Source organism: Periplaneta americana, chromosome 7 (genome assembly GCF_040183065.1).
Source record: "Periplaneta americana isolate PAMFEO1 chromosome 7, P.americana_PAMFEO1_priV1, whole genome shotgun sequence".
Taxonomy (NCBI): domain Eukaryota; kingdom Metazoa; phylum Arthropoda; class Insecta; order Blattodea; family Blattidae; genus Periplaneta; species Periplaneta americana.
In genome coordinates, this window is record NC_091123.1 from 90,565,082 (window position 1) to 90,591,159 (window position 26,078).

The 26,078-nt window shown below is 34.8% G+C and overlaps 1 protein-coding gene across 1 annotated transcript; it reads left to right on the forward strand.

Annotated features, from left to right (window-relative positions):
* Nucleotides 1-18,931: 18,931 nt before the first annotated feature.
* LOC138702714 (myb/SANT-like DNA-binding domain-containing protein 3) lies at nt 18,932-20,349 on the forward strand. Its single transcript, XM_069830033.1, has 2 exons — nt 18,932-19,219; nt 19,724-20,349. Exons 1-2 carry the CDS (start codon nt 19,037-19,039, stop codon nt 20,279-20,281), a joined length of 741 nt encoding a protein of 246 aa, XP_069686134.1. The 5' UTR covers nt 18,932-19,036; the 3' UTR covers nt 20,282-20,349.
* Nucleotides 20,350-26,078: the final 5,729 nt, after the last annotated feature.

The following is a 26,078-nucleotide window of genomic DNA, read 5'->3' on the forward strand; positions in this document are numbered from 1 at the left end:
TCTGATTTCACTCTGAGTTGGAGACGTACCTGCAAACAATGAGTAGTATGGTTTTAAGTTTGAAGTACTGGTATGTCTGTGTTACATAAACTATAATGCGGAATGAAGAATTAAATAATAATTCAGTTCATTATCTATTCTTTATGATTAAATATATCAATTCATTTACAAAAACAATACTTACATTAGATTACACCAAATCGAGTTAACAAAAAACGTTGATATTTTACACTCGCACAATGAGAAAGTGTGATATACCAAACTAAACTCTGGTTTATGATTAACTAACATTGTTGTCCGCAGCTACATATAAAAACTATTATAACATATTTACAGAAAAAACTTAAAAATATCACCTCCCTCTGCCAGAATCATCAAAAAACGCCAAATAAATAGTTAGCCGCTGACTGTAAAATTCTGTAGCTGATCATAGTCCTGAAAACACCAGATTTAGCTACAAAACCGCTGACTGATTATACCCCAGTTACAAAGAAAAAAATAAGGAACGTTTAAAGGTATATGATTGGCCATTCGTGAATGAAGGAATCGATTATTGTCATTATAATTGGCGCCAAACATTATAATTGGAGTAGAAATTTCCGCGCTTTCCTTCCCTGTCCACATAGGCGGAGAGAGAACCGTTTCCTTGGGGGGCAAAACAAAACCATAGACTCCCCATATAACGGGGTTATCATTTACCTCCTCCCCCCGTTATAGCTTGACCGTGGTTCAGTACAGTATATCGGACTATGATCATTTAATGAATGTATTTTCGGAGGGGGGGGGGCATGGTTCTTACAATGTTACATCCATATCCACGATGTTTCGAACCGAATTGTATATGGCTTGAACTGTAGATCTCCTACAAATTTTTTTTATAATAGGGCATAATTTAAAACAATCTATTTTTTTCTCTCTCGTGCAGAAACACATATACATCAATAAAACTAAGTAACAGTGCTAACAGAAACTTTATTATATCAAGCTTTCCTGAAGATATCATATGAATAATTGTAAACTCTAATTATTTTATTTAATCTCGTCTTTAAGTTTACACATTATACCGGGATCATTTTCCTTTTTCTGCATTATATGCAGTATATTATTCATATTTCTCCAAATGGCGGCCTGAACACCTGCAGACTTCTAACACATGATACAGGCTGTTACAAAAGATTCATTACAGTGCTTCCATTTCTCATGAGGTGTAGAAATTCTTATACATTCAAAAATTTAAAATAAAAATATTATAGTTCAGACACATAATCTGAAGACATTAATTCAATTTAAGCACAGAAACTTGATCATAAACAAAAGCAAAAAATATATTTTGAATTCAATATTTTCTAAAGTTAATAAAAAAAAACAGAGTTCAGGCAAGTTTGGGGAGCAATGCCCTCCCATAACTCCGCCAATGCCTGTCCATTGTCACAGGGTTGCCAGATTGCGTGAAAACTAGCGGATTGGACTACTCCGAAGCCCTGTTTGAGACATTTTTACTTATGGCAATTTGCAAAGTTTTGGGCTACTAGAAATTTTGGCGAACGGAATTTGGGCGGAAGAAACCTCCTTAACATTTTAAACAAACGTATCCTTTTCTTTCGTTTTTCTTTGAGTTTATATTTGGCATGGTATGGTTTTCCATGTCTAAATCAATGATTTCTTATAATACCCATACCTATACGATAAATGAAACCCTCGTGTATCAGCACCTATGTTAAACCATAGTATTACACCTCCACGTGGGCAATCGAAGGTCGAAGTTATGGTTGCGTTGATTAGTCAATGATCACTTTATTAGTACGTACTCATACTTTACAGTCTACGTACCACGTTCATCATTTAATTTTACACGAACTCAACATGCCGCATTATATTTATTGGACATTATAATGATTTTGTAAAATATTGAGTTTCTAATATTAGAAGTCACTACTTTTTACGCCACACTGCTTTTAAAATATATCACTTATCAGTCTAATATTTCTGTATGTACTGTACATAACTCTCCCCTCGCTTAGCAAGGAATTAATGGTTATAACTCGTGTAGAAGTGCCTCTGATACAGATATTGAGAAACAATTTCTGTTGCAGCTATGTAAGACTATATAGAGCATTATTCCATTAAAAACTCGATTTTGAAAAATTGTAACATAGACCGTTATTCTGCCCTACGCTTCAACTTACTTACTTACTTACTTACTTACAAATGGCTTTTAAGGAACCCGAAGGTTCATTGCCGCCCTCACATAAGCCCGCCATCGGTCCCTATCCTGTGCAAGATTAATCCAGTCTCTATCATCATATCCCACCTCCCTCAAATCCATTTTAATATTATCCTCCCACCTACGTCTCGGCCTCCCTAAAGGTCTGTTTCCCTCCGGTCTCCCAACTAACAACGCTTCAACTATAATAGTTACCTAGCGTCTGAATAATATGAAGGTGATAATGCAAGCGAAATGAGTTTAGGGTCCAGCGCCGAAAGCTACCCTGCATTTGCTCTAAAAGGGTTGTGGGAAAACCCTGGAAAAATCGTCAACCAGTTAATTTGTCTCACACACGATTTGAACCCTATAGCGAATATTACTGTTAAAAAGCTGTTCAACCACAAGTTTTCCTTGCCAGAACTCACGAACTAATTATTTCCGTTATACGGAAGTTGCTACTTGCACTGCATCCAAGTATTAGGGTGGTATTAATTTAATTGAAGACCTTACTTTGCTCATCTTACTCATGAGCAAAACAAGCTTGCTCTTTTTGCGAGGAAGCTCTGAAATGTTTTAATAAAACAATACACATACGACTATTTTGACTATTGTACGAGGTACGACCGCACTCTATGTCGTACGTAATTTTGTACGACTATTTCACTAAAGGTAAAAAATAACTGGGAACTTATAATTTTGGTTTATAATTAAAATAAAACTGATGGTTAATTCGTCCCTTTTAGTCAATTTCCTTCTACCTCTATTATGTCCTGGACTAATATGAAAGAAACGTGCTTTTAAGGGGGGGGGGTGCTTTGAAAATCGATCTGGTAACTATGCTTGCCATGCAAGTCATAATTTGTCATCTTGAGCTCTAGGTTTTCACGTATTTGTCACGGTTTTAACAAAGTAATACGAGTTTAATTTTATTAACTTCCTTGTTTGTTCGATAAAGGAAGTCTTTTATCAATTAAACAGTACCGCAGTAGCATTAAGATATCTAAACGCACCGACTTTATAGAGGTGTTGGGTTTGAGTCGATTGTAGATGAATTAATCTTAATATATAAAAGTGTATGTATGTATGTATGTATGTATGTATGTATGTATGTATGTATGTATGTATGTATGTATGTATGTATGTATGTATGTATGCATGTATGTATGTATGTATGTATGTATGTGTATGTATGTATGTGTGTGTATGCTCTCAATAGAAATCTACACGCTTTGGCCGATATGTGCCAAAGTTTGCACATTTAACCTTCATAACCAGGAGAAGAGCATAGGCTATATTAAAATTGTTAAAATTGACGTTAAATTAATTAAGAAAGTAAAAAATAAAAATAAATACGATTAAACATTCATGTATAATACTAAAATGCAATCTTTTATAGTCAATTGTTCTTTATTATTGTCTGTTGTATTCAACATCGACTTTCGCGAGGCCATGGAAATTATAACACGAAATTAAATAACATTGTTGAAATACATCATGAAGGCTAAAACTAGACAATTCATACAATAAATATCTTTACGCAGTTGTAGATAGTGAGCAGACTGTGTTTTATCCAACTGAATTCTTGAATTCTTTGAAACCACAAGGATTGCTACTATATAATTCAATACTTAATATTGAATCACCAATACTACTATTGCAAAATATTGACCCGCCAAAATTATGCAATGGAACAAGAATTATTGTGAAAAAATATCATTAAAAACGTAAGAAATGACAATACTAACTGGCAAAACGAACGGAGAAGATATTTTTATCCCACGCATTCCTATGATACCTACTAACATGCCTTTCGATTTTAAATAACAGCAATTTCAGTGTCACTAGCATTTGTAATGGCCATATTAAAATTAAGCTCAAGGACAGTCGCTCAAAGTTGCAGATATTAACTTAAAAACTCCGTGTTTTCACATTCTCAACTATATTTTATACAAAGAAGTAGAAAAAAAAAAGATTTTACACACATAAAAAGCAATTTGATGATACTTTTGTCATATTGCTAATGTGGTATGTGAATGTACGTAAGGCGACTAAAAATAACACTGTATTAATTCTAAAATATACGTCTTTCAAAATATTGTTGTTTATGTCCGAAAATATGCTACTGCGAAATTCTAACTGTATGTACGAGTAGTAATGTTATGCGTTGTGGAAATAAAAATCTCTTAATTTCTAAAAAAAAAAAAAAAAAAAAAAAAAAAACCGGTAGGCCTATACCTACATCTCTCAGAAAATTAGTCTTTATGTTGAAAAATGACTTATTGCGAGTTTATATTTTATCTGTATTCTGTGTATAAAATAAGAATTAATATAATATGTTCTGAATTTGTGAGATATAATTTCTCAAGTCACATTAAAAAAATAGGCGTACAGCGGTCAACGGGTAAAAAATTTTCCAATATAAATTAAATTATATATCTACGTATATATTCTTTGGTACGACCGATAGAGAAATTTTGGCTCTCGATGACACCCCAACGGGTTCAGACTGGGAAGAAGGGAATTCCCTGTTTATTGCCAGCTGTCTCTGAAATTCAAGCGAAAGTACATACAGACATGAAATTACGTGAAATGCACAGCTTCAGAATCAATGTACAGATCTTATAATTATTTTGTCTCTGCCTTTGTGCAATATCACATTTGCGGGGGAGGAAAGGAGATGGCAAAAACGTTGTAATGCTTTTTAATACGTTGACTCCCATGACTAAGATAGCCACTTGAAATTTAAGTCACTGGCCGGCAGAGATAAAATGTAAGACCTGTAGAACATTGATACAATGCTAAGTGGGCCTATAGGGATCGAAGCGTGTGTTTTTGTTTTGCTAAACTTCAAGACAATGCCAATTCATTTAAAATTTGTGTGACTGTAGCCTATATATATACGTTCGTTTGGTTTCATTTCAATTATAATTTGATTTTTTATTATTTTATTTGTGTTTCTGGTGATGTGGAAGAGAAGGACTGTTGGCCTTAACTACGCCCGAAATAAATAAACACACACACACGTAAGGCACGTGATGAAATTTTTCTTTCGTTGCCTGATCTGCAGTTGTTTTAAATTGAGTTAATTCTTTCAGGCATCTGGTTAAGAAGTTCATTAATTCATGTAAATGACGCTACGTAAAGAGTCATCTTTATGGAAGAGGAAAATTTATTAAAAACAATTCGTTTTGGTAGTCTATAGTTGAGTTTCTGAGATTTCCAAAAAGTCTAACAACAAGGTTAATTAAAAAAAAAAAAAGCAGAAAGGACAACCCGGGCAACGCAGGGGTGCTTTCAGCTAGTCTTAATATATAAAAGTGAATGTGGTGGATATGTATGTTCTCTATACAAATCTACACGCTTTGACCGATATTTACCGAAGTTTGCACATTTAACCTTCATAACCAGGAGAAAAACATAGGCTATATTAAAATTGTACAAATGGACATTAAATTAATAAAAAAAATTAAGAAATAGAAATAAATACGATCAAACATTCATGTGTAATATTAAAATGCTATCTTCTATAGTCAATTGTTTTTTTATTATTGTCTTTTGTATTCAACATCGACTTTCACGAGGCCATGGAAATTATAACACGAATAACACTGTTGGTACACATCATGAAGGCTAAAAGTAGATAATTCGTACAATAAATATCTTTACGCAGTGCAGGACCGTATTATGTTCTCGATGCAGTTGTAGATAGTGAGCAGGCTGTGTTTTATCCAACTGAATTCTAGAATTCTTTTAAACTACAAGGATTGCTACCACATAATTTACTTAATATTGAATAACCAGAAGTACTATTGCGAAATATTAACCCACCAAAATTATGCACCAACATGAATTGGTGTGAAGAAGTCATGCGAAACGTAATAGAAGTCGCAATATTAACTGGAAAAACGAAAGGAGAAGATGTTTTTATCTCACGTATTGCTATGATACCCATTCTATTTAATGCAATTGCAATTTCAGTGCGACTAGCATTTGTAATGACCATATTAAAATGAAGCTCAAGGACAGTACCTCAAAGTTGCAGACACTGACTTAAAAACTGCGTGTTTTTCACATCCTCCACTATATTTTATACAAAGGAGTGGGGAAAAAAAATACACATACCAAAAAGCAGTTCAATGATATTTCTGTCATGTGCTAATGTAGTATGTCAATGTACGTAAGCCGACTGAAAATAGCATTGTATTAATTCTAAAATATACGTCTCTCAAAATATTGTTGTTCACGTCCGAAAATATGTTACTGCGGAATTCTATATGTATAATCACGTTGCACATGTAGTATGTTACGCGTTGTGGAAATAACAATCTCTTAATTTCTCAATACGTCTCTCAGAATATTAGTCTTTATGTTAAAAAAATGACTTATTGCAAGTTTATATTGTATCTGTATTCTATGTATAAAATAAGAATGAATATAATATGTTCTGAATTTGTGAGATATAGTTTTCCAAGTCATATTTAAAAAAAACTGGGTATAAGTGGGTGTACAGCGGTCAAGGGGTAAAAAATCTTCCAATATAAATTAAATTATATATGTACATATTGATTCGATGCTGAAACTGATCAGAAAGAGGAAAAGGAATCATATTTTCATTGGGTTTTACTTTGTTGATAGTTTGATTTTTCTATTATTTTATTTGTATTTCTGGCGGTGTGGAAGAGAAGGCCTGATGGCCTTAACTACACCAGAATAAATAAATAAAAACAAATAAATATATAGCCTAAATTAAAAAAACCTTGAACGTCAGGCACATGATGACATGTTTTCTTTTCGGTGCCTGATTTACAACTGTTTTAAATTGAGTTAACGCTGGCAGGCATTTCGCTAAGGAGTTCATCAATTCATGTAAGTGACGTTAAGTAAAGATTCATCTTAGCTTAGTAAAGACAATTCGTTTTGGTCGTCTATAGTTAGATTTCCGAAAATGTAATAAGCAGTTTAATTAAAAACAGAAGCAGAAAGGAAAACCCGTGCAACGCCGGGTCCTTTCAGCTAGTTTGATATAATTTTCAGCCGCAGCATTGATTGATACTAGAACAGGCCTATCTGTCGCCATGCCGGCCAAAGATAAAATTTCTGCTGACTATAACAAAGTTGTTTCTAACAAAGCGTCATTATGCACGCCTTACGGCGATGAGAGTGTTGATGATGAAATGGGTGGTGAACTGTTTCAATGCTGAATGTCATTGTGGATATGAACAATAATGAATAGCATTTTTAATTGGAACTAAAATTTATTGGTATAATTTTAATTATGTTTTATGTAACGACACTCGCAACTGCCGAGATTATATCAGCGTCGCCGGTGTGCCGAAATTTTGTCCCGCATGACAAGAGCCTGTCGAATTTAAGCACACTTAAATACCATCGACCTGGGCAGAGATCGAACCCGCAACCTCGAGCACAGAAGACCAGCGCTATACCAACTGCGAATCCGAGGCCGACCACACACACATATATATATATATATATATATATATATATATATATATATATATATATATATGTGTGTGTGTGTGTGTGTGTGTGTGTGTAGACCATATACAGTATATATATATATATATATATATATATATATATATATATATATATATATATATTGTCATCTTGAGGTATAGGTTTAACGTATACGACGCGTTATATCAAAGTAATACGAGTTTAATTTTATTCACTTCCTTGCTTGTTCGATAAATAGGTTTTATTGTGTGTATATATATATATATATATATATATATATATATATATATTAACTCAGGCCCACTCGTTTCACAATCAGACATGCTAACCATTACTACACAGCGGTGGACTAGAAATGCATTAGGAAACTGAAAAATGTACGATAGTTTTATGATGAAGTACGACAATTGTCATAAGCTATGGTACGACCACAGTCTACTATATACAGTCACGAAGCTTGGGGTGATTTTTTGCAAATCTCGCGGTAGTTGCTAGCCGCTTGGAGCGCTGTGAGTACTAGGAACAATAGGCTATGCCACAGCCATCGTGATCTAATACAGGCCGAAAGGCAAACCATGTAACTCGCTTAACCCGATCACGAAGGCCGGCGTTTCAACCATATAAATTAGTTGGAATGCATAACAGTAACATATGTGTCACTAAAATGTAGTGTAATTCCATTGATAAAATTTAAAACAATGATTATAAGACACTTCAGACATAATTTACTTGCGAGTTGAAATGTAATATTATTTATGTTGTGAAAATTACGTTGTTCATGTGTGTAATACCTGTCTTTATTTCGATTAAATATTGCGAAATTCTTGTACATTCATTTATGCACGATTCAATAATTTTCAATTGCACCGCACGGATATTTAGATATGTTGAAATTATAGGTTATGTTTACTGTACCAGTTACCCCTTTCTGTCTAAATTTAGTGATCTCCAATGCCTTGCCATTCATATGAAAATTATAGATTATGTTTACTATATTTAACTTATATTCCTAAATTCGCAATCATACATTATAATTAAGCATAATGTCATGTATGATAACCCGGACATTCAATTTGTCTGTATTTTAATACTACAATTGAGTACTGAATTATTGTATTTATCAACTACTTAAGAGATGAAGTAACACAATTGTACGTGCACTAATTTCATAGGAGTGGTATGGTAAATGTTTTGTCTAAAATTAAGGAAGGTAGATGTGCTAAATTGAAATCCCAATATAAATTCTTTTTTATTAATCCTCAAAATAGCTTCCATTCTAAACTTGAAATATTGACACGAACAGATATGTTAAGATGTAAAATTCTCTTCACATTAAAATAACACAGTTTTGTAATTATTTCTGCAACATTTTATGCAACAAGAAGTAAACGGAACTTATAACACATTACACTAAATAAAGCTTAAAAATAATAATTAATAAAGTTATAATATTTCACTGAGCTCCATACACTGAAATAGAAAACCCGAACAAACAGTACGGCCTGGTTTCGATCGAAAAAAACATTGACTGTGCCGTATTTCGCATTTTTGTGAAAAGTTCGTTATGGCTAAAATACAATAATTTGAATAATGATATGGGACAAGGAGACGTTTGTAGTACTATAAATTGTAAGAAAAATAGGTTAGAGTTATCCTTCCGAAAGATCCAGGAAGGTGAGTTTTTATATTTTATGAAAATAATATGTAAACCTTATGTATTTTCATTTTTAAATAGCGGAAGGAAGATGTTAATTTTTTCAAAAGAACACGATATCAAAAGTACAATACATTTTATGGTCTGCTAGGGAAAGAGTCTGTGATGAGGCGATAGTAGCGATCCTGGTGGTGAGCAACTATCTATGGATGCATATTTCAACTGTCTATGTTTGCATATTTAGTAAGTATTAAGCTTCGTGACTGTATATACTAGACCACAGTCTAATACTTACAGTCGCGCAACTTCAACACTTTTTTTTTGCCAACATTCGCGACACTAGCGCCCAAGCGGCAGGCAAGGCACTGGTCATAGGGTTGATACAGTCTCGTTCAGCCAGCACGTGCTTTAAAGGGATGCGAGATGTTATAATAACCTTTTAATCATGCGTCGGAATAAAGGCAATGTGTGCAATGACGAAAATTGCAGTAACAACAAGTTTAAATCTCCGAATTTGTCGTTCTTCAGATTCCCTAAAGATCAAGAGAAAAACATAGCTCAGTCATAACCAATAATCCACGTTGTAGGTACCCTACGTATTGTGTTGTATAAAACATTTATAGTTATCAGGTACCTATTTGTATGTCAGGAAGGAGAGTTTAAATAAAAATAAAGTAAATACCTGTTATATTATATTATTTTTTGCAGAGATCATATGTATAAATGTGTAACCATTCCGATTTTGGATACCGGTAACTTATCTACAGTTTTTAATGCAAGTAATTCCATAATTTTTGTATTCGTGTTTTTTTCTTTATATTTTTCAAAAGTTGAATGTTATATTGCATTCAAATAGGGATCATGGTGTTAATTTTTCAAGAATTCATGGAGTATTGTAATCCTTTCGCAAAATATTCACTTCTTGAATAAATCCAGACTGTGTCGATAAATTTCTGATGTGTTGGTGTGGATTCATGTGGCAGACGTATTAAGTTCTCAAGAAATAAAGAGCCTTTTTAAATTAATATAAAAAGCAATATTTTCTGTAATAATTTGCACGGCTGTTATTGGTGTTGATTTTACATTCCCATTGATTATTTAAGCCGTTCAGAGCAGAAGTGGTGTAAGTCAAAATTAGGTAATGAGGTTTAAAGTAAAAATTCTGTAAAATACAGCACAAAGTAGCTATTAATATATCCTTCGTGCTATTCACTGTCTACTAATAGTTTAAATAAATTTAATATTAACTGCTACTTTGCGCTGATTTTACAGAATGTTTACTTTAAGGGTACTAGGACGTGAAAATCGGCCAAAAATGTCATTTTTTGTTTTCATTGTTTTCGAATTCTTGAATAAATTCTCTATCCAAAAATATATATATTGTAGGGGTTTCTGGGTTTAAATGCCCTAAAATAGGGAATTTAAAAATGGCGTCGTAGTTGCACGCCCTTTTTTTAAATGCCCAATTCAACTTATTAAATATGTTATAATTTCTGGGCTATTTATTGGAATATTTTGACCGGGTAAATTTCTTTGCTGTTGTTGGTTCTTCTGGATACTCTGAAACTGCAAAGAGCATAACACAGCCCAGTGGAAAGCACTCCTGTTTTGTTTTGAATAACCTCGTGTAAATTTTGTTGCAAAAAGAATCTTTGTGGTGTTATTTGCATCAGTTTTATTCAGCATTATTAGTGTGTGTGTGTGTAGTAAAAATGGGCAGATTAAAGAAGTTTGGCAAAAGAAAACCAGTGTTTAATGGTAATGTAAGTAAAAGCAAACATAATATAAGTGAACATAACCTGTCAGAGCCTAGCTGCAAGAAAATTGTCTCACATAAAACCAGAGTGTGATGACAACTTTTATTTTAGTGATGAGGGATATTCAAAGGGTTTTATCATTGTGGACATTCAATTATTATCTAATTTGGTGAAGAAAACTGTACAGTGTAAGTATTGTAGTGGCGTCGACTGTGTTGAACTTACAGAAAATAAAAATAGTAGGCGAGGGCTTGCAACTAAACTGTCTGTTGTTTGTAATAAGTGTAAAGAGTCTGCTTCAAGTATGACATCCAATAAGGTAGGGAAAACAAAATGTTATGAAATAAATTTAAGATTTGTATATGGAATGAGAAGTATTGGCAGAGGCAGGAAGCCAGCACAAACTCTGTGTGGTATAATGGATCTCCCACCACCAACTGCCAAATTTAATTTCTGCACTTCCCAACTGTTGAAAGTCTGGAAGAAGTAGCAAAAAAAATCTATGACAAATGCTATAGAAGAAGCAGTGGCTCTAAATGAAAACAGTAGGGACATAACTGCTGCTTTCGATGGGTCCTGGCAGAAGCGAGGCCACACTTCCCTCAATGGTGTCATCACTGCAACTTCACTAGACAATGGGAAAGTAATTGATGTCGAATGTTTGACAAAATTCTGCCATAATTGTAAATCAGACCAGCCTGGACATGTTTGCATGAAAAATTATGATGGCTTCAGTGGTGGGATGGAGAGCGATGCAGTAGTAAAAATTTTTCAGAGGTCTGAGAATTTATATCAGGTCAGGTATGTGAATCACTTAGGAGATGGGGACTCAAAGGGATATAAGAAAGTTGAAGAATTAAATGTTTATGGGAATGTGGAAGTAAGTAAGCTGGAGTGCTGTGAACATGTGCAAAAGAGAATGGGAACAAAACTAAGAAAATTATGTAAAGACATGAAAGGTAAAAAATGTTCTGATGGTAAACCGCTAACAGGGAGAGGGCGGCTAACAGATAGTGCAATAGATCAGTTGCAAACCTATTATGTACTGGCCATAAGGAGGAATGCTGGAAAAGATGTAGAAAAAATGAGAAGAGCAGTGTGGGCAATATACTTCCACAAGTATAGCACAGATGAGGAGCCATATCACACGTTATGTCCTCCAGGTACAGATGAAGACTGCTGGTGTGGGTACAATAAAGCTTCAGTCACTGGAAATAAGTATTGCCATCAGCATTCACTGCCTCCAGCTGTGATGGATGAAATAAAACCCATCTTTAGGGACCTCAGCAACCAGGATCTATTGAAAAATGCTTACATGGGAATACACAAAACCCTAATGAAAGCTTTAATCATTGTATATGGGAGCGCATCCCAAAAACAGTTTTTGTGGGTTTAAAAACCTTGAAACTGGGTGTATTAGATGCAGTCATCTGTTTTAATGATGGTTCTGTAAGTAGACTAAATGTGTTGGAGAGTTTGGGCATTGAAGTGGGCTCAAATACAAAAACTGCACTTTACACCATTGACAAGAAGCGCTTCGAAGACGGTGAAAAGTTTGCTTTGCAAATGACTAAAGAGGTCAGAACAAGAAAGAGGAATGCCAAAAGGAGGAGAGAGGACCAAGAAACACAGGAGCAGGATGAGTATGGGGCTGGAATGTTCTAGATTGGTGAGTGAAGTACAAAATACACGTTTTCTTTTTTTTTTGCATTTTCCCGTAACCTTGATTTTTCAAAACTTAGGTACACTTATCTCATAAACTAATGAAGATAGAGTCATTAAATTTTTGTGGCAGGTACATATTAATTAACTCTTTAAAATGAATGGAGTGGTTTTCTTTTAAACTTCATCATTGAATTTTTAAAAATTCAAATCTAAGGAAAATTTTGGAAAAAAATTATGTTAATAATTTTTTTAAAATTTTTTACACATGTGATGTTTAGTCAAGAAAGTAGTGCATTCATTTTGTCATTTGATATGTTCTTATTGTACCACAAAAAAATTAGAGAGGTCTGACTAAAATTATATGAGATATGTGTACCTAACTGATGAACCATGCATAAGAATTTATTTTCTAATTACCTTATTTGGGGACATCCTATAAATATTCTATTGGAGATAAGTGATTTAATTTTTCATGAAAAGATAATATAAACATTGTTTAATGCATGGTATAAATTTCATAAACCTGTGACATAGGAATGCTTCAGTAGAGCCTATATGTTATTTGCTAGTTCAAGAGCTAAAATAGGCACTCGTCACGTCCCAGTACCCTTAACCCTCATTACCCATTTTTAACTTACACCGCTTCTGTTCGGAAAATAAAATTAGGCCTACATTTTCTGAGTTAATTGAAGTTACAATTTTTTCAACAAAATTGTGTGTCCATTTATTTGTTCTCACCTACGTCATATTAACAGTAAGTGCATGTAAATTACGTATTATATAGGTAGAATAAGTTAAAATTAAGCTTATGTGTGAAAACTGGAAATGTAATGTAAAATGCGGTAAACTTGCCATAAAAATTTAAACCATAATATCAGCACTATTTGTGACTCAAATAATAAAGGAAATAGCGGTTCTTAAAAAATGGAAAAATAATGAACTTCATAAATCAATGTCTATCATATTAAGGTTTAAATCCTCCACTTTTTAATTTTCAAGTTTACCTCAGCGCCCGAGTTTACCCCAATTTTCGGTATGAAAAATAGTTAATTTCTCAGGAAATACGGAGAGGAGTTCACAACGCGATGTACCCTACGAGATATGCCCTACAATTTTGAAGCTACTAATTTTAACTATTCTCACAGGAAAATAATATAGATTTCCAATGATTCATAAATATATTTAGGAATGAATTGAATTAACCGTCCACGTACGAACAATTATATTATTTCAAACCATGATACGTAATCAGGGCCATGATTCAGTTGTAAGGAGCAGAAAGAATTACATTTATTCCTAGCTTCTGAAACTTGTAGATTAACTGCATGTGAAATTCTTTTAGGATTCTAAAGTAAAATGAATAAGGACCATATACACTTACTGTATAGCATAAAAATACAAAATAAATTACGCAAAACCCGTTTTCTGGTGTTTTATCATATGTCGTGTGCACACTTTTAACTTGCCTGCCGCTAGAGGGCTACTGTCGCGCCAGCTGTCAAATGTTGGCATATTTTATACGTACGAGTTGCGCGACTGTAAGTATTAGACTGTGTACTAGACTGTGGTACGACGATTTCGATTCCTTCATCTGGCAACCCTGTTGCTCGCAGAGTTTGCTTCACTTCGCGTGGGAGTTCGTATCCATAGAGTAGACATGAACAGCTTGAAGGTGAAGCCGATTTTGTGGACAGTCGCCATTATGATGCTACCAAAACATTGGGCTCCCGGTTAGCACATGGGCAGTTGATTGTGATGTTGCCTCGTTGTTTTAATTAATAAATGAACTAATTTAAATATGCCTACATGTGCTGCGTATGGCTGCACAAACAGGTTTTCAAAAAAATTCCTGGAATAACTTTTCACAGGTAAATATGCATGTGTGAAATGTACTTATTACTGGTAGATAATGAATGATTTAGCCTAGGTTAGTCTGTTAGATTCATATTGTTCACGTATTAGTTTGATTAAGAGAAAGGATTAGTGCATTGATATTATTTAATTAATTTTTATAATCACTGAATCAGACTTACGCTTTGCAGACTTAGCATTTACGAGCGAAACCAACCTAACAACCCAAGTTAGAAGTTTGTGTTGCGTGCTATAGAAAATGGGTGTACCGAGGTTTCTCTTCAACCGAATGCACGTATTCGTTTGATGAAGAAAAAGAAAATAGTGTATTAATATTATTGTAATTAATTTTTATAATCATGAAATCAGATGATAATGAGGTTGCTGACAGCTGCTGTCTTAAAGCAATCGAAAAGGTACATCACACAACTTATATTTTTTTCAAGATTATAATCCTAACAGTCTCTGAAAAAGAAAATTATATGTACGCACTTTTAACACTGGTAAGCTAGGGCCTATCCGGAAACTCGTACAAAAGTAGCTTCATTAACTCGGTCGTGATCTAACTTGACCCACTTGGTAATAAAACCACAGTCTAATACTTACAGTCACGCAACTCATACGTATAAAATAAGCCAACATTTGACAGCTGGCGCGACAGTAGCCCTCTAGCGGCAGGCAAGTTAACAGTGTGCACACGACATATGATAACACATCAGAAAACGGGTTTTGCGTAATTTATTTTATATTTTTATGCTATACAGTAAGTGTATATGTTCTTATTAATTTTACTTTAGAATCCTAGAAGAATTTCACACGCAGTTAATCTACAAGTTTCAGAAGCTGGGAATAAACGTAATTCTTTCTGCTCCTTACAACTGAATCTTGGCCCTGATCACGTATCATGGTTTGAAATAATATAATTGTTCGTACGTGGACGGTTAATTCAATTCATTCCTAAATATATTTATGAATCATTGGAACTCTATATTTATTGTGAGAAGAGTCAAAATTAGTAGCTTCAAAATTGTAGGCCATATCTCGTAGGGTACATCGCGTGGTGAACTCCTCTCCCTATTTCTTGAGAAATGAACTATTTTCCATACCACAAATTGGGGTAAACTCGGCCGCTGAGGTAAACTTGAAAATAAAAAAAGGGGAGGATTTAAACCTTAATATGACATCGATTTATGAAGTTCATTATTTTTCAATTTCTTAAGAACCGGTATTTCCTTTATTATTTTGAGTCACAAATAGTACTGATATTATGGTGTAAATTTTTATGGCAAATTTACCGCATTTTACATTACATTTCCAGTTTTCACACATAAGCTTAATTTTAACTTATCCTACCTATATAATACGTAATTTACATGCACTTACTGTTAATATGACGTAGGTGAGAACAAATAAATGAACACACAATTTTGTTGAAAAATTTGTAACTTCAATATTAACTCCGAAAATGTAGGCCTAATTTTATTTTCAGAGCAGAAGTGGTGTAAGTCAAAAATGGGTAATGAGGGTTAACGTAAACATTCTGTAAAATACAGCGCAAAGTAGCACTTAATATTGAATTTATTTAAACTATTAGTAGTCAGTGAATAGCACGAAGGATATATTAATTGCTACTTTGCGTTGTATTTTACAGAATTTTTACACCACTTCTGCTCTGAACGGCTCAAATAACCACTGGGAATGTAAAATCAACACCAATAACAGTTAATAGTCATGCAAATTATTACAGAAAAGATTGCTTTTTTATATTAAATTTAAAAAGGCTCTTTTATTTCTTGAGAACTTAATACGTCTGCCACATGAATCTACACCAACACATCAGAAATTTTATCGACACAGTCCGGATTTATTCAAGAAGTGAATATTTCGCAAAAGGATTACAATACTCCATGAATTCTTGAAAAATTAACACCATGATCCCTACTTGAATGCAATATAACATTCAACTTCTGAAAAATATAAAGAAATAAACACGAATACAAAAATTATGGAATTACTTGCATTAAAAACTCTAGATACATTATCCAAAATCGGAATGGTTACACATTTACACATATGATCTCTGCAAAAAAATAATATACTGTAACAGGTATCTACTTTGACATACAAATAGGTAACTGATAACTAATAAATGTTTTATAGAACACAATACGTAGGCTACCTACATCGTGGATTATTGGTTATGACTGATTTATGATTTTCTCTTGGTCTTTAGGGAATCTGAAGAACGACAAATTCGGAGATTTAAACTTGTTGCTACTGCAATTTTCGTCATTGCACACATTGCCTTTATTCCGACGCATGATTAAAATGTTTATAACATCTCGCATCCCTTTAAAGCACGTGCTGGCTGAACGAGATTGTATCAACTCTATTACCAGTGCCTTGCCTGCCGCTTGGGCGCTAGTGTCGCGAATGTTGGCAAAAAAAGTGTTGAAGTTGCGCGACTGTAAGTATTAGACTGTGATAAAACTTCACTTTTGTTCGCCGTTATAATCTAATTATATAGACCTACTATAAATGAAGAGCCAATCAGATATTATATGGTTAAGAGTATTCCACTTTTTCTCTAAACAAAATCGGGACATCTATACGAAATACTGGCAAAAGGAAGAGAATGATAATTTGCGTTAAGAAACAAGTTGCATTATTAAATCGAAGCAAATGGATCAACCTATAAAAGTAATTGTTATAGGTTAGCATTTTTATTGGACTAGTAGCAAAATAAGGTCAAACTGTTATCTTCCTTTTTATCATTATTGTTTGTTTAACCTTCCACAGTACCTATTAAATACCATACTGCAATTTGAAGAGCTGTCAATTTAAATATGTTATATATGTGATTTATCGATGACAGTTTTGTAATTTTTGCTAAAAATACGTGCCTAGCGTAACAAAGTGTGAGTCCTCCAGGAAATTAAGGACATATGGAATTCCTATTATCATAAGATCTTCTATAACGTAATAGCTATTTTGCAATGTTTTGGTAGCAACAAGATGGCGTCAGGTCCATCAAACCGGCTTCACTCCGTCAAATGGTATTAAGATGCTAGTGTCTACTCTATGTATTCTGTGCTCGTTGTTCGTATCAGTAGAGTCAGAGCGGGTAGAAGAGAAAGTGACGATACTTCCACTAGTCCAGCGGTTCGTCGCAGAGCGGCGCTCGCTCTGCTTTCTGTTCTCAGTTTCAGGAGCGCTATTCGAGTCAATGCAGATGTTTTTAAAATACCCACTAGATAAAAGTATATTATAGTTTATCACAATATTTTACTTATTCAAAAATGTAATACAACTACATTAACTACGCTTGAGTTATATCATTTACTCCTGAATCGTAAATACGAGTATAATAATCAACAGTAAACTGGAACATTCTGTCAGCTTCAGAGAGAAGAACGCAAAAAAAAAGTACAGCTTCGCAAAACTGAACATTTTTGTGTTGCTGTAAGTACATTTTGACACAAAATTATAGTTTTCGATGTACAAGAAAGTATAATATAATATATCAAATGGGACATTATATTTTCACCAATACTTTTTTACTACTGCCAGAGCGGGTAGAAGATGTTACTTCCTCTAGTTCAGTGGATCGTAGCCGAGTGGCGCTAGCCCTATTTTCAGTTCCCAGTTTCAAGATCGCTATTCAAGTGAATGAAAAAGGTTTTTAAAAATAACCCATTAGATAAGAATGTATTGTAAAGTACTTAGTTACAATATTTTACTTCTTTAAAAATGTAATATTACTATATTAACAAATTGTGAGTTATATAACACAACCCTGAATAGTAAATATAATAATTAACCGAAAAATGGAACATTGTACCGGCTTCAGCCAGAAATACGCAAAAAAAAAGTACAGCATCGCAAAACTGAAAATTTTTATGGCATTATAAAGTACGCATTGACATGAAATTATAGTTTTTATACACAAGAAAGATTGTAATATAATAAAGGAGACACTTTATCTTCACCAATAGTTTTTATCTACTATTAATTCATTAGTTGCAGTTGTATCTGGTTTATACGTAATTCAGGGGAACAAAAAATATTATGTGCAACTTAAAGGCCCGGTTGCAGAAACGCAAATCAAATCAGGTTGTAATCGGAGATTACTTGATGTGTTGTTTACTTGACTGACAGATCGAGTTGCAGGAAAGTTAATATACGATCAGATGGCTGTGGTCAACAGATTGTCGATTTGACTGAGAAATACCTATGGCAACAGCGCCATACCAGCTCGCAATACAACCTTCAGCTGTTTAACGGCGGTAAATGAACGTCTGTTTATTATACGCTTTGAGGTTAGAACATCAAGATGTCAATGAGCGATTCCAATAAAAAAAACCAAGGGGCCCAAATTTTAGCTCCATTGACAGAGCTCTGCTATTAAATATAGTGGAGGGATATATGAACATAATCGAAAACAAAAAAACGGATGCAGTTTGGTCAAAAGAAAAAGAAAAGGCGTGGTCAGACATTGCTGTCGATTTTAATAGGTGTTCGTCTGAGGGCAAAAGGACTGCTACCCAGTTAAAAACTGCATACGAGAATTACAAAAGAAGAATAAAAAAGGCAGCAGCAGATAATAAGGTACGTATGTCTATTTACATACAGTTTGATAAAAAGGGTTGTCCTGACTAACTGTAATTTCTGCTATTGTTGGCTGTGCTCTAGTTATACAGATGTAAAACAAAAATTATTTTGGGCCTAATCAGTGCTCTACTTTGGTGAAAGGATATGGGAATGGTGTATTTGTATTTATTTATCTATTTCCTTTATAGTTTACTGCAGATTACATAGGTCCATCAGAATACATCATTTCAGCCATAATTAGGTCAAGCTAGTTTAATTAATAATAGCAGGTTGAGTTGCATAATACAGTGGGAGATGGTTGAAAAAAATACTGTATTTTAAATCAACAAACCAATCTCTTCATAATTTATTAAACCTCAGTACTTAAACAATTACAATCTATTTCCATTAGGAGTGTTTAATCAGATACATTTTAAAAACAAATTTCACTACAATATTACTACTATTTATTAAAACGTTTTTATTTTGTGGTAAACTTATATGTGTTTATTCTATTTTCAGGCTGAGTTGCACAAAACAGGCGGGGGATCATTCAAGAGGAAGTTAGATGTAGATGGGGAGCGGCTTATAGCCAAACTCCATCACAACTTCACACCTCTTTGTAATCCGTGCGACAGCGATGGCCAGTACCAGGTCATTGAAGACGTAGACGCTGATTCTGTTTCCTATATTGAATCAGTGGAAACGTATTTTGATGGTCCTCTGCCTGTCATGAGTGTTGAAGAGGTACAGATGGAATCTCATGAAGAGGTGATAGCTCATGAGACTGTTCTATCACCTTCGCAGTCTCCGTCTGTAAATATACCAGAAGCAATTCCAACAGCAGGCCTTCAACAACAGATGCAGATTACAACAACAAGTAGGCCTATTGCACGAAAACACAAGAGAAACAGGATGGAAGACTACACAAGTAGTAAAGTGGACTTTAATGATTTAAGGTGCCGCCTTCTGTTGGAGAAACACAGCATGGAGATGAAAATATTGAGAACAAACCTTGAGGTTGCGAGAGTGGAATTAGAAATAAAAAAAGCTATTTTGGCTAATGAATTTAAAAATTAAGTTGCTTCTTTGAAAATAACCTTGTATTGTTTTACTTACCTTCCTGCCATTTCTGTGAAGTGTGTATTTATTAAAGCAGTCCTGACAACATGTCCTTCATTTCCTCTTCCTCTTCCTCTGAATAATGCTTGTTCTCTTTCAGCTTCGGGGTAGAATCTTCGTACCAAGTCTTCGTCTGGAGGTGGGGGTTCAGTTTCTCCATGCTCTAACAATAGGTTATGTAGGACAAAACATGCCATAATACACTCAAGTGTTGTTGATTGCTGCCTTCTCAGCTTGAACCGGAGACCCATTGACAAGCATGGAAATCTCCTTTTAACAACTCCAAATGCTCTTTCTATTCAGTTTCATGTTTGTATGTGAGTTGTGTTGTAGAGTTCCTCTGGTTCAGTCCTTGGGTTAGAGAGAGGTGTCAGCAGAAAATTAGAGCAGGAATAGCCGCCATCGCCTAACAGGATTCCATTTCCCATTTCTCCATTCACAAACTGAGCACGTAACCTGCTCATGAGGAATATCGTGCTGTCATGTGTGGAACCTTGCCAACGTGCCACTACATTCCAAAACAATAATGAAGATGTGCACACAGCCTGCACATTTATCGAAAAGAAACCTTTTCTGTTCCGATAGAGTTCAGCATTATTCCCACCAGGTGATATAATAGGGATATGGGTGCAATCTATACAACCAATTACTCGTGGGAATTCAGATATTGCTGAAAATTCTCTTTGAATCTCAAGACGTTCCCTCGCAGAATTTGGAGGCTTTATATAAGTCTGTGCTAATAAAGCTAGTTCATGGGTAACTTTTCTCACCACTCTGCTGATAGTAGATTTATGCACCCCTACAATATCACCCAAGACTATCTGAAAGGTACCAGTTGCATAATACCTTAACGTAATTAAAAGCTGGTTCATTGGAGACAGAGGATAGTTTCTGTTAGTCTGTCTACATATATTTCCTTCGATTTTCGAAAGTACCATACAACAAGATTCTTTACTTAACCTAAATCGTTTTTCAAACTCCTTCTCTTGAAACATAAAATATAAGTCGTCTCGTCTTTGTATATTTCGTTGCCTTAACAATATTTCTTCCTCATCCCTTTCAAAAATTTCTTCATCTGAAGAATCCATAGCACAATATTTTCGAAAATAATATAGAATTAACCTATAAATGCAACATACAACACAAACTTGATCGGAGAATCACTATTTGACCAGCAGAAAATTGCTGCAAATCAAGATCAGGTATAACTCCCTGTAAAGTTGATTTGAATAATTTCGAGGGAAAAATTGTTCCGGAGCCGGGTATCGAACCCGGGACCTTTGGTTTAACGTACCAACGCTCTACCACTGAGCTACTCGGGAACTCTAACCGACACCGATCCAATTTTTCCCTCTATATCCACAGACCTCAAAGTGGGCTGACAACCGTCAAGCAACCAACTTCGAGTGCACACTAACTCCGTGTGACTTAAATTGTGGTTTTCTGTTAACGAACAGTGACGTGTATTATGCAAATCAAGATTTCAGGTATAACTCCCTGTAAAGTTGATTTGAATAATTTCGAGGGAAAAATTGTTCCGGAGCCGACTATCGAATCCGGGACCTTTGGTTTAGCGTACCAACGCTCTACCACTGAGCTACTCGGGAACTCTAACCGACACCGATCCAATTTTTCCCTCTATATCCACAGACCTCAAAGTGGGCTGACAACCGTCAAGTAACCAACTTCGAGTGCACACTAACTCCGTGTGACTTAAATTGTGGTTTTCTGTTAACGAACAGTGACGTGTATTATGCAAATCAAGATTTCAGGTATAACTCCCTGTAAAGTTGATTTGAATAATTTCGAGGGAAAAATTGTTCCGGAGCCGGGTATCGAACCCGGGACCTTTGGTTTAACGTACCAACGCTCTACCACTGAGCTACTCGGGAACTCTAACCGACAACGATCCAATTTTTCCCTCTATATCCACAGACCTCAAAGTAGGCTGACAACCGTCAAGCAACCAACTTCGAGTCCACACTAACTCCGTATGACTTGAATTGTGGTTTTCTGTTAACGAACAGTGACGTGTATTATGCAAATCAAGATTTCAGGTATAACTCCCTGTAAAGTTGATTTGAATAATTTCGAGGGAAAAATTGTTCCGGAACCGGGTATCGAACCCGGGACCTTTGGTTTAACGTACCAACGCTCTACCACTGAGCTACTCGGGAACTCTAACCGACACCGATCCAATTTTTCCCTCTATATCCACAGACCTCAAAGTGGGCTGACAACCGTCAAGCAACCAACTTCGAGTGCACACTAACTCCGTGTGACTTAAATTGTGGTTTTCTGTTAACGAACAGTGACGTGTATTATGCAAATCAAGATTTCAGGTATAACTCCCTGTAAAGTTGAGGGAAAAATTGTTCCGGAGCCGAGTATCGAACCCGGGACCTTTGGTTTAACGTACCAACGCTCTACCACTGAGCTACTCGGGAACTCTAACCGACACCGATCCAATTTTTCCCTCTATATCCACAGACCTCAAAGTGGGCTGACAACCGTCAAGCAACCAACTTCGAGTGCACACTAACTCCGTGTGACTTAAATTGTGGTTTTCTGTTAACGAACAGTGACGTGTATTATGCAAATCAAGATTTCAGGTGTAACTCCCTGTAAAGTTGATTTGAATAATTTCGAGGGAAAAATTGTTCCGGAGCCGGGTATCGAACCCGGGACCTTTGGTTTAACGTACCTTGACGGTTGCTTGACGGTTGTCAGCCCACTTTGAGGTCTGTGGATATAGAGGGAAAAATTGGATCGATGTCGGTTAGAGTTCCCGAGTAGCTCAGTGGTAGAGCGTTGGTACGTTAAGCCAAAGGTCCCGGGTTCGATACCCGGCTCCGGAACAATTTTTCCCTCGAAATTATTCAAATCAACTTTACAGGGAGTTATACCTGAAATCTTGATTTGCATAATACACGTCACTGTTCGTTAACAGAAAACCACAATTTAAGTCACACGGAGTTAGTGTGCACTCGAAGTTGGTTGCTTGACGGTTGTCAGCCCACTTTGAGGTCTGTAGATATAGAGGGAAAAATTGGATCGGTGTCGGTTAGAGTTCCCGAGTAGCTCAGTGGTAGAGCGTTGGTACCAAAGGTCCCGGGTTCGATACCCGGCTCCGGAACAATTTTTCCCTCGAAATTATTCAGAAAATTGCTGATCAAATCTGACGACAGTTTGATCGCCGATCAAATAGTGATTGTTGTTTGTGCAACAAGAAAGTAACTGATTGCCGGTCAAACTCCGATTAACGTCGATCAAAGTTCGATCATAAATGATTAACGTTTCTGCAACTGGGCATAACTTGTTTAAATTGCGTTCTAGGCTATTATCCCTCAAATCGGGATTTTTATCAATCTCGATCCGCTTTATCGGGATTCAACCAGGCTGTCAGACTTGCATAATTTTCATAGGAACTCCGAATGTGAATATTCATAACCAAGGTTAATAATTCTACTTTTTAATTTAATCTGTAGGTTAAACTGTTGTATAAAATCAAAAAGCATTATTATTTATTATTATTATTATTATTATTATTATTATTATTATTATTATTATTAGTAGTAGTAGTAGGTAGTAGTAGCAGGAGCAGCAGCAGTAGCAGTAGTATAAAAAACTGTTTCATTAATCCGTAACTAAGACAAGAGTTACTTTCAATGAGGGATATTAAAAAATTAACTCTTTGCAGTTCATACAGTTTCTGTTGAGTTGTCCAAAGGAACGATAGTGTGAAAATTCCTTCCTCTAACAGGCTATGTGGCCTAATACCGATATTTAAAATACTAAATTAGAAACATGTTACATAAATCACCCTTGTGCCAAAAGAGAATGCGCCCAAATTGTCGTATTTTGCAGTGGTCGTCAGTACTCGCTGAAATGGGTAATAATATAATATAATTATGTTGTACGTAGCGAGATCGATTATTCAATTGATAGGATATTTTATGAAGTTGTCACGACTGAGTATCTATTGTCAATTGCTTTTATTTGTCAGAAGGCCTCATAGACTTACTAAATAACCGCTAGACCGCTCACTGGCGCTAGTGTTATGCTCCCAAATTGAACAGCCGACGGGCGGCCATTTGCTTGGTTGAGATGAATAAGTACAGGTTTAGTTCGTGTGCTATTTTTAATTGCAGCAATGCACACAGATGTAAAGATAAAGAAGGAAGGAATGTTACATTTCACTGATTAGTTCATCTTTAATTTCTACAATATTTTTGGCCCGTATTATGTTACAGAAGACAAACTATTGTACTTATACGGCTGTTTGTGCTTCAGATTTCCTCTGAGTAAAGATTCCCTTAACCGAAAATGGATAGTTGCAATCCACAGAGAGAATTTCTACCCTACAATGAATCATTCAGTGTTTCAACTCATTTCGAAGATAGTTGTTACCTCTCAAACTACGTTATTACCGTATACATTATTATTGTCCTTCATCCACTCCATATCCTTCCCTTTCTTCAAACAGATGTTGTTTCAGTGCATACATGAATAATAAAATTATTCACCGAATTCGAAGATACAGAATTAATAATAATAATAATAATAATAATAATAATAATAATAATAATAATAATAATAATCCGTGGCGCTACAGTCGGTACATTCTTTAATAAATCACTGAAAAAGAAATGTGAATATAGGAAATGGAATGAGTACGAAATTATTATTATTTTTTGGCGCGTCATTTTTACGTAAATAGCGACAAATATAAAGGGATTATTAGCAAGTACGTACACTGCGTTTGTCAAATGCTCATCACCATGCTTTCCAAAAGGCACTTTTCAGTGCCCGACACCCCGACTTATATTTTATGATGTGTTCTTTCTTGCTTTAGGAGGCTCCGCCCCATAAAACCCCTGTTGGGGACTTAGTCCCCAAACCTTCGTGCAATTAATTTATAGTAATTAACCGGTCCATCACATTTGAGTTGAAGGTACCGGTACATTCTTTAATAAATCACTGAAAAACAAATGTGAATATATAGGATGTGGAGTGTCTACGAAATTATTATTATTTTTGGTGCATCATTTTTACGTAAATAATGACAAATAAAAACTAACATGCCACATAACATTATTTTAAGAAATATAGGAAACAATCATGAATAATATTCACCATTCTTAATGATCGTGGGATAGAAAAAAAAGTATGGAATAGAAATTACATACGAATGTGCATGTAATAAACAATAAGCAAACCATCTTCGACTAATCATTTCAAAACAACGTGAATATAGCGTGGATTGTGTAGGAAAATAATTTCTTATATGTTGCTCCCAATGTGCATCATTGTTAACTTACGAATACAAATGAAATTTAACATGGCATATAAACACTATTTGAAGAAAGATAGGAGATATTAAGTAATATTCAGCGTTCTTAATGATCTTCGGATGGAAAATAACAATGAAATATGTATAAAATAGAAATTACATACAGGTGAGCATATAAAAAACAGTAAGTAGAGTCATTTATTTGATTAATAAGCTTAAATTACTCCAGGTTTAGTGTAAGAGTGGTCTATGTAACGAGTACCAGGTACTAGGAAAATACCTTATTATTATTATTATTATTATTATTATTATTATTATTATTATTATTATTATTATTATTGCTTAGTTATTAACTACATTTTATTCTAAGTAACTAAAAATAGTATCCTATACAGAGCGATTCAGACCACCCACAGTCATTTATTTCGGAAACTAGTGCATGAAAACTTTCGAGACAAAAAT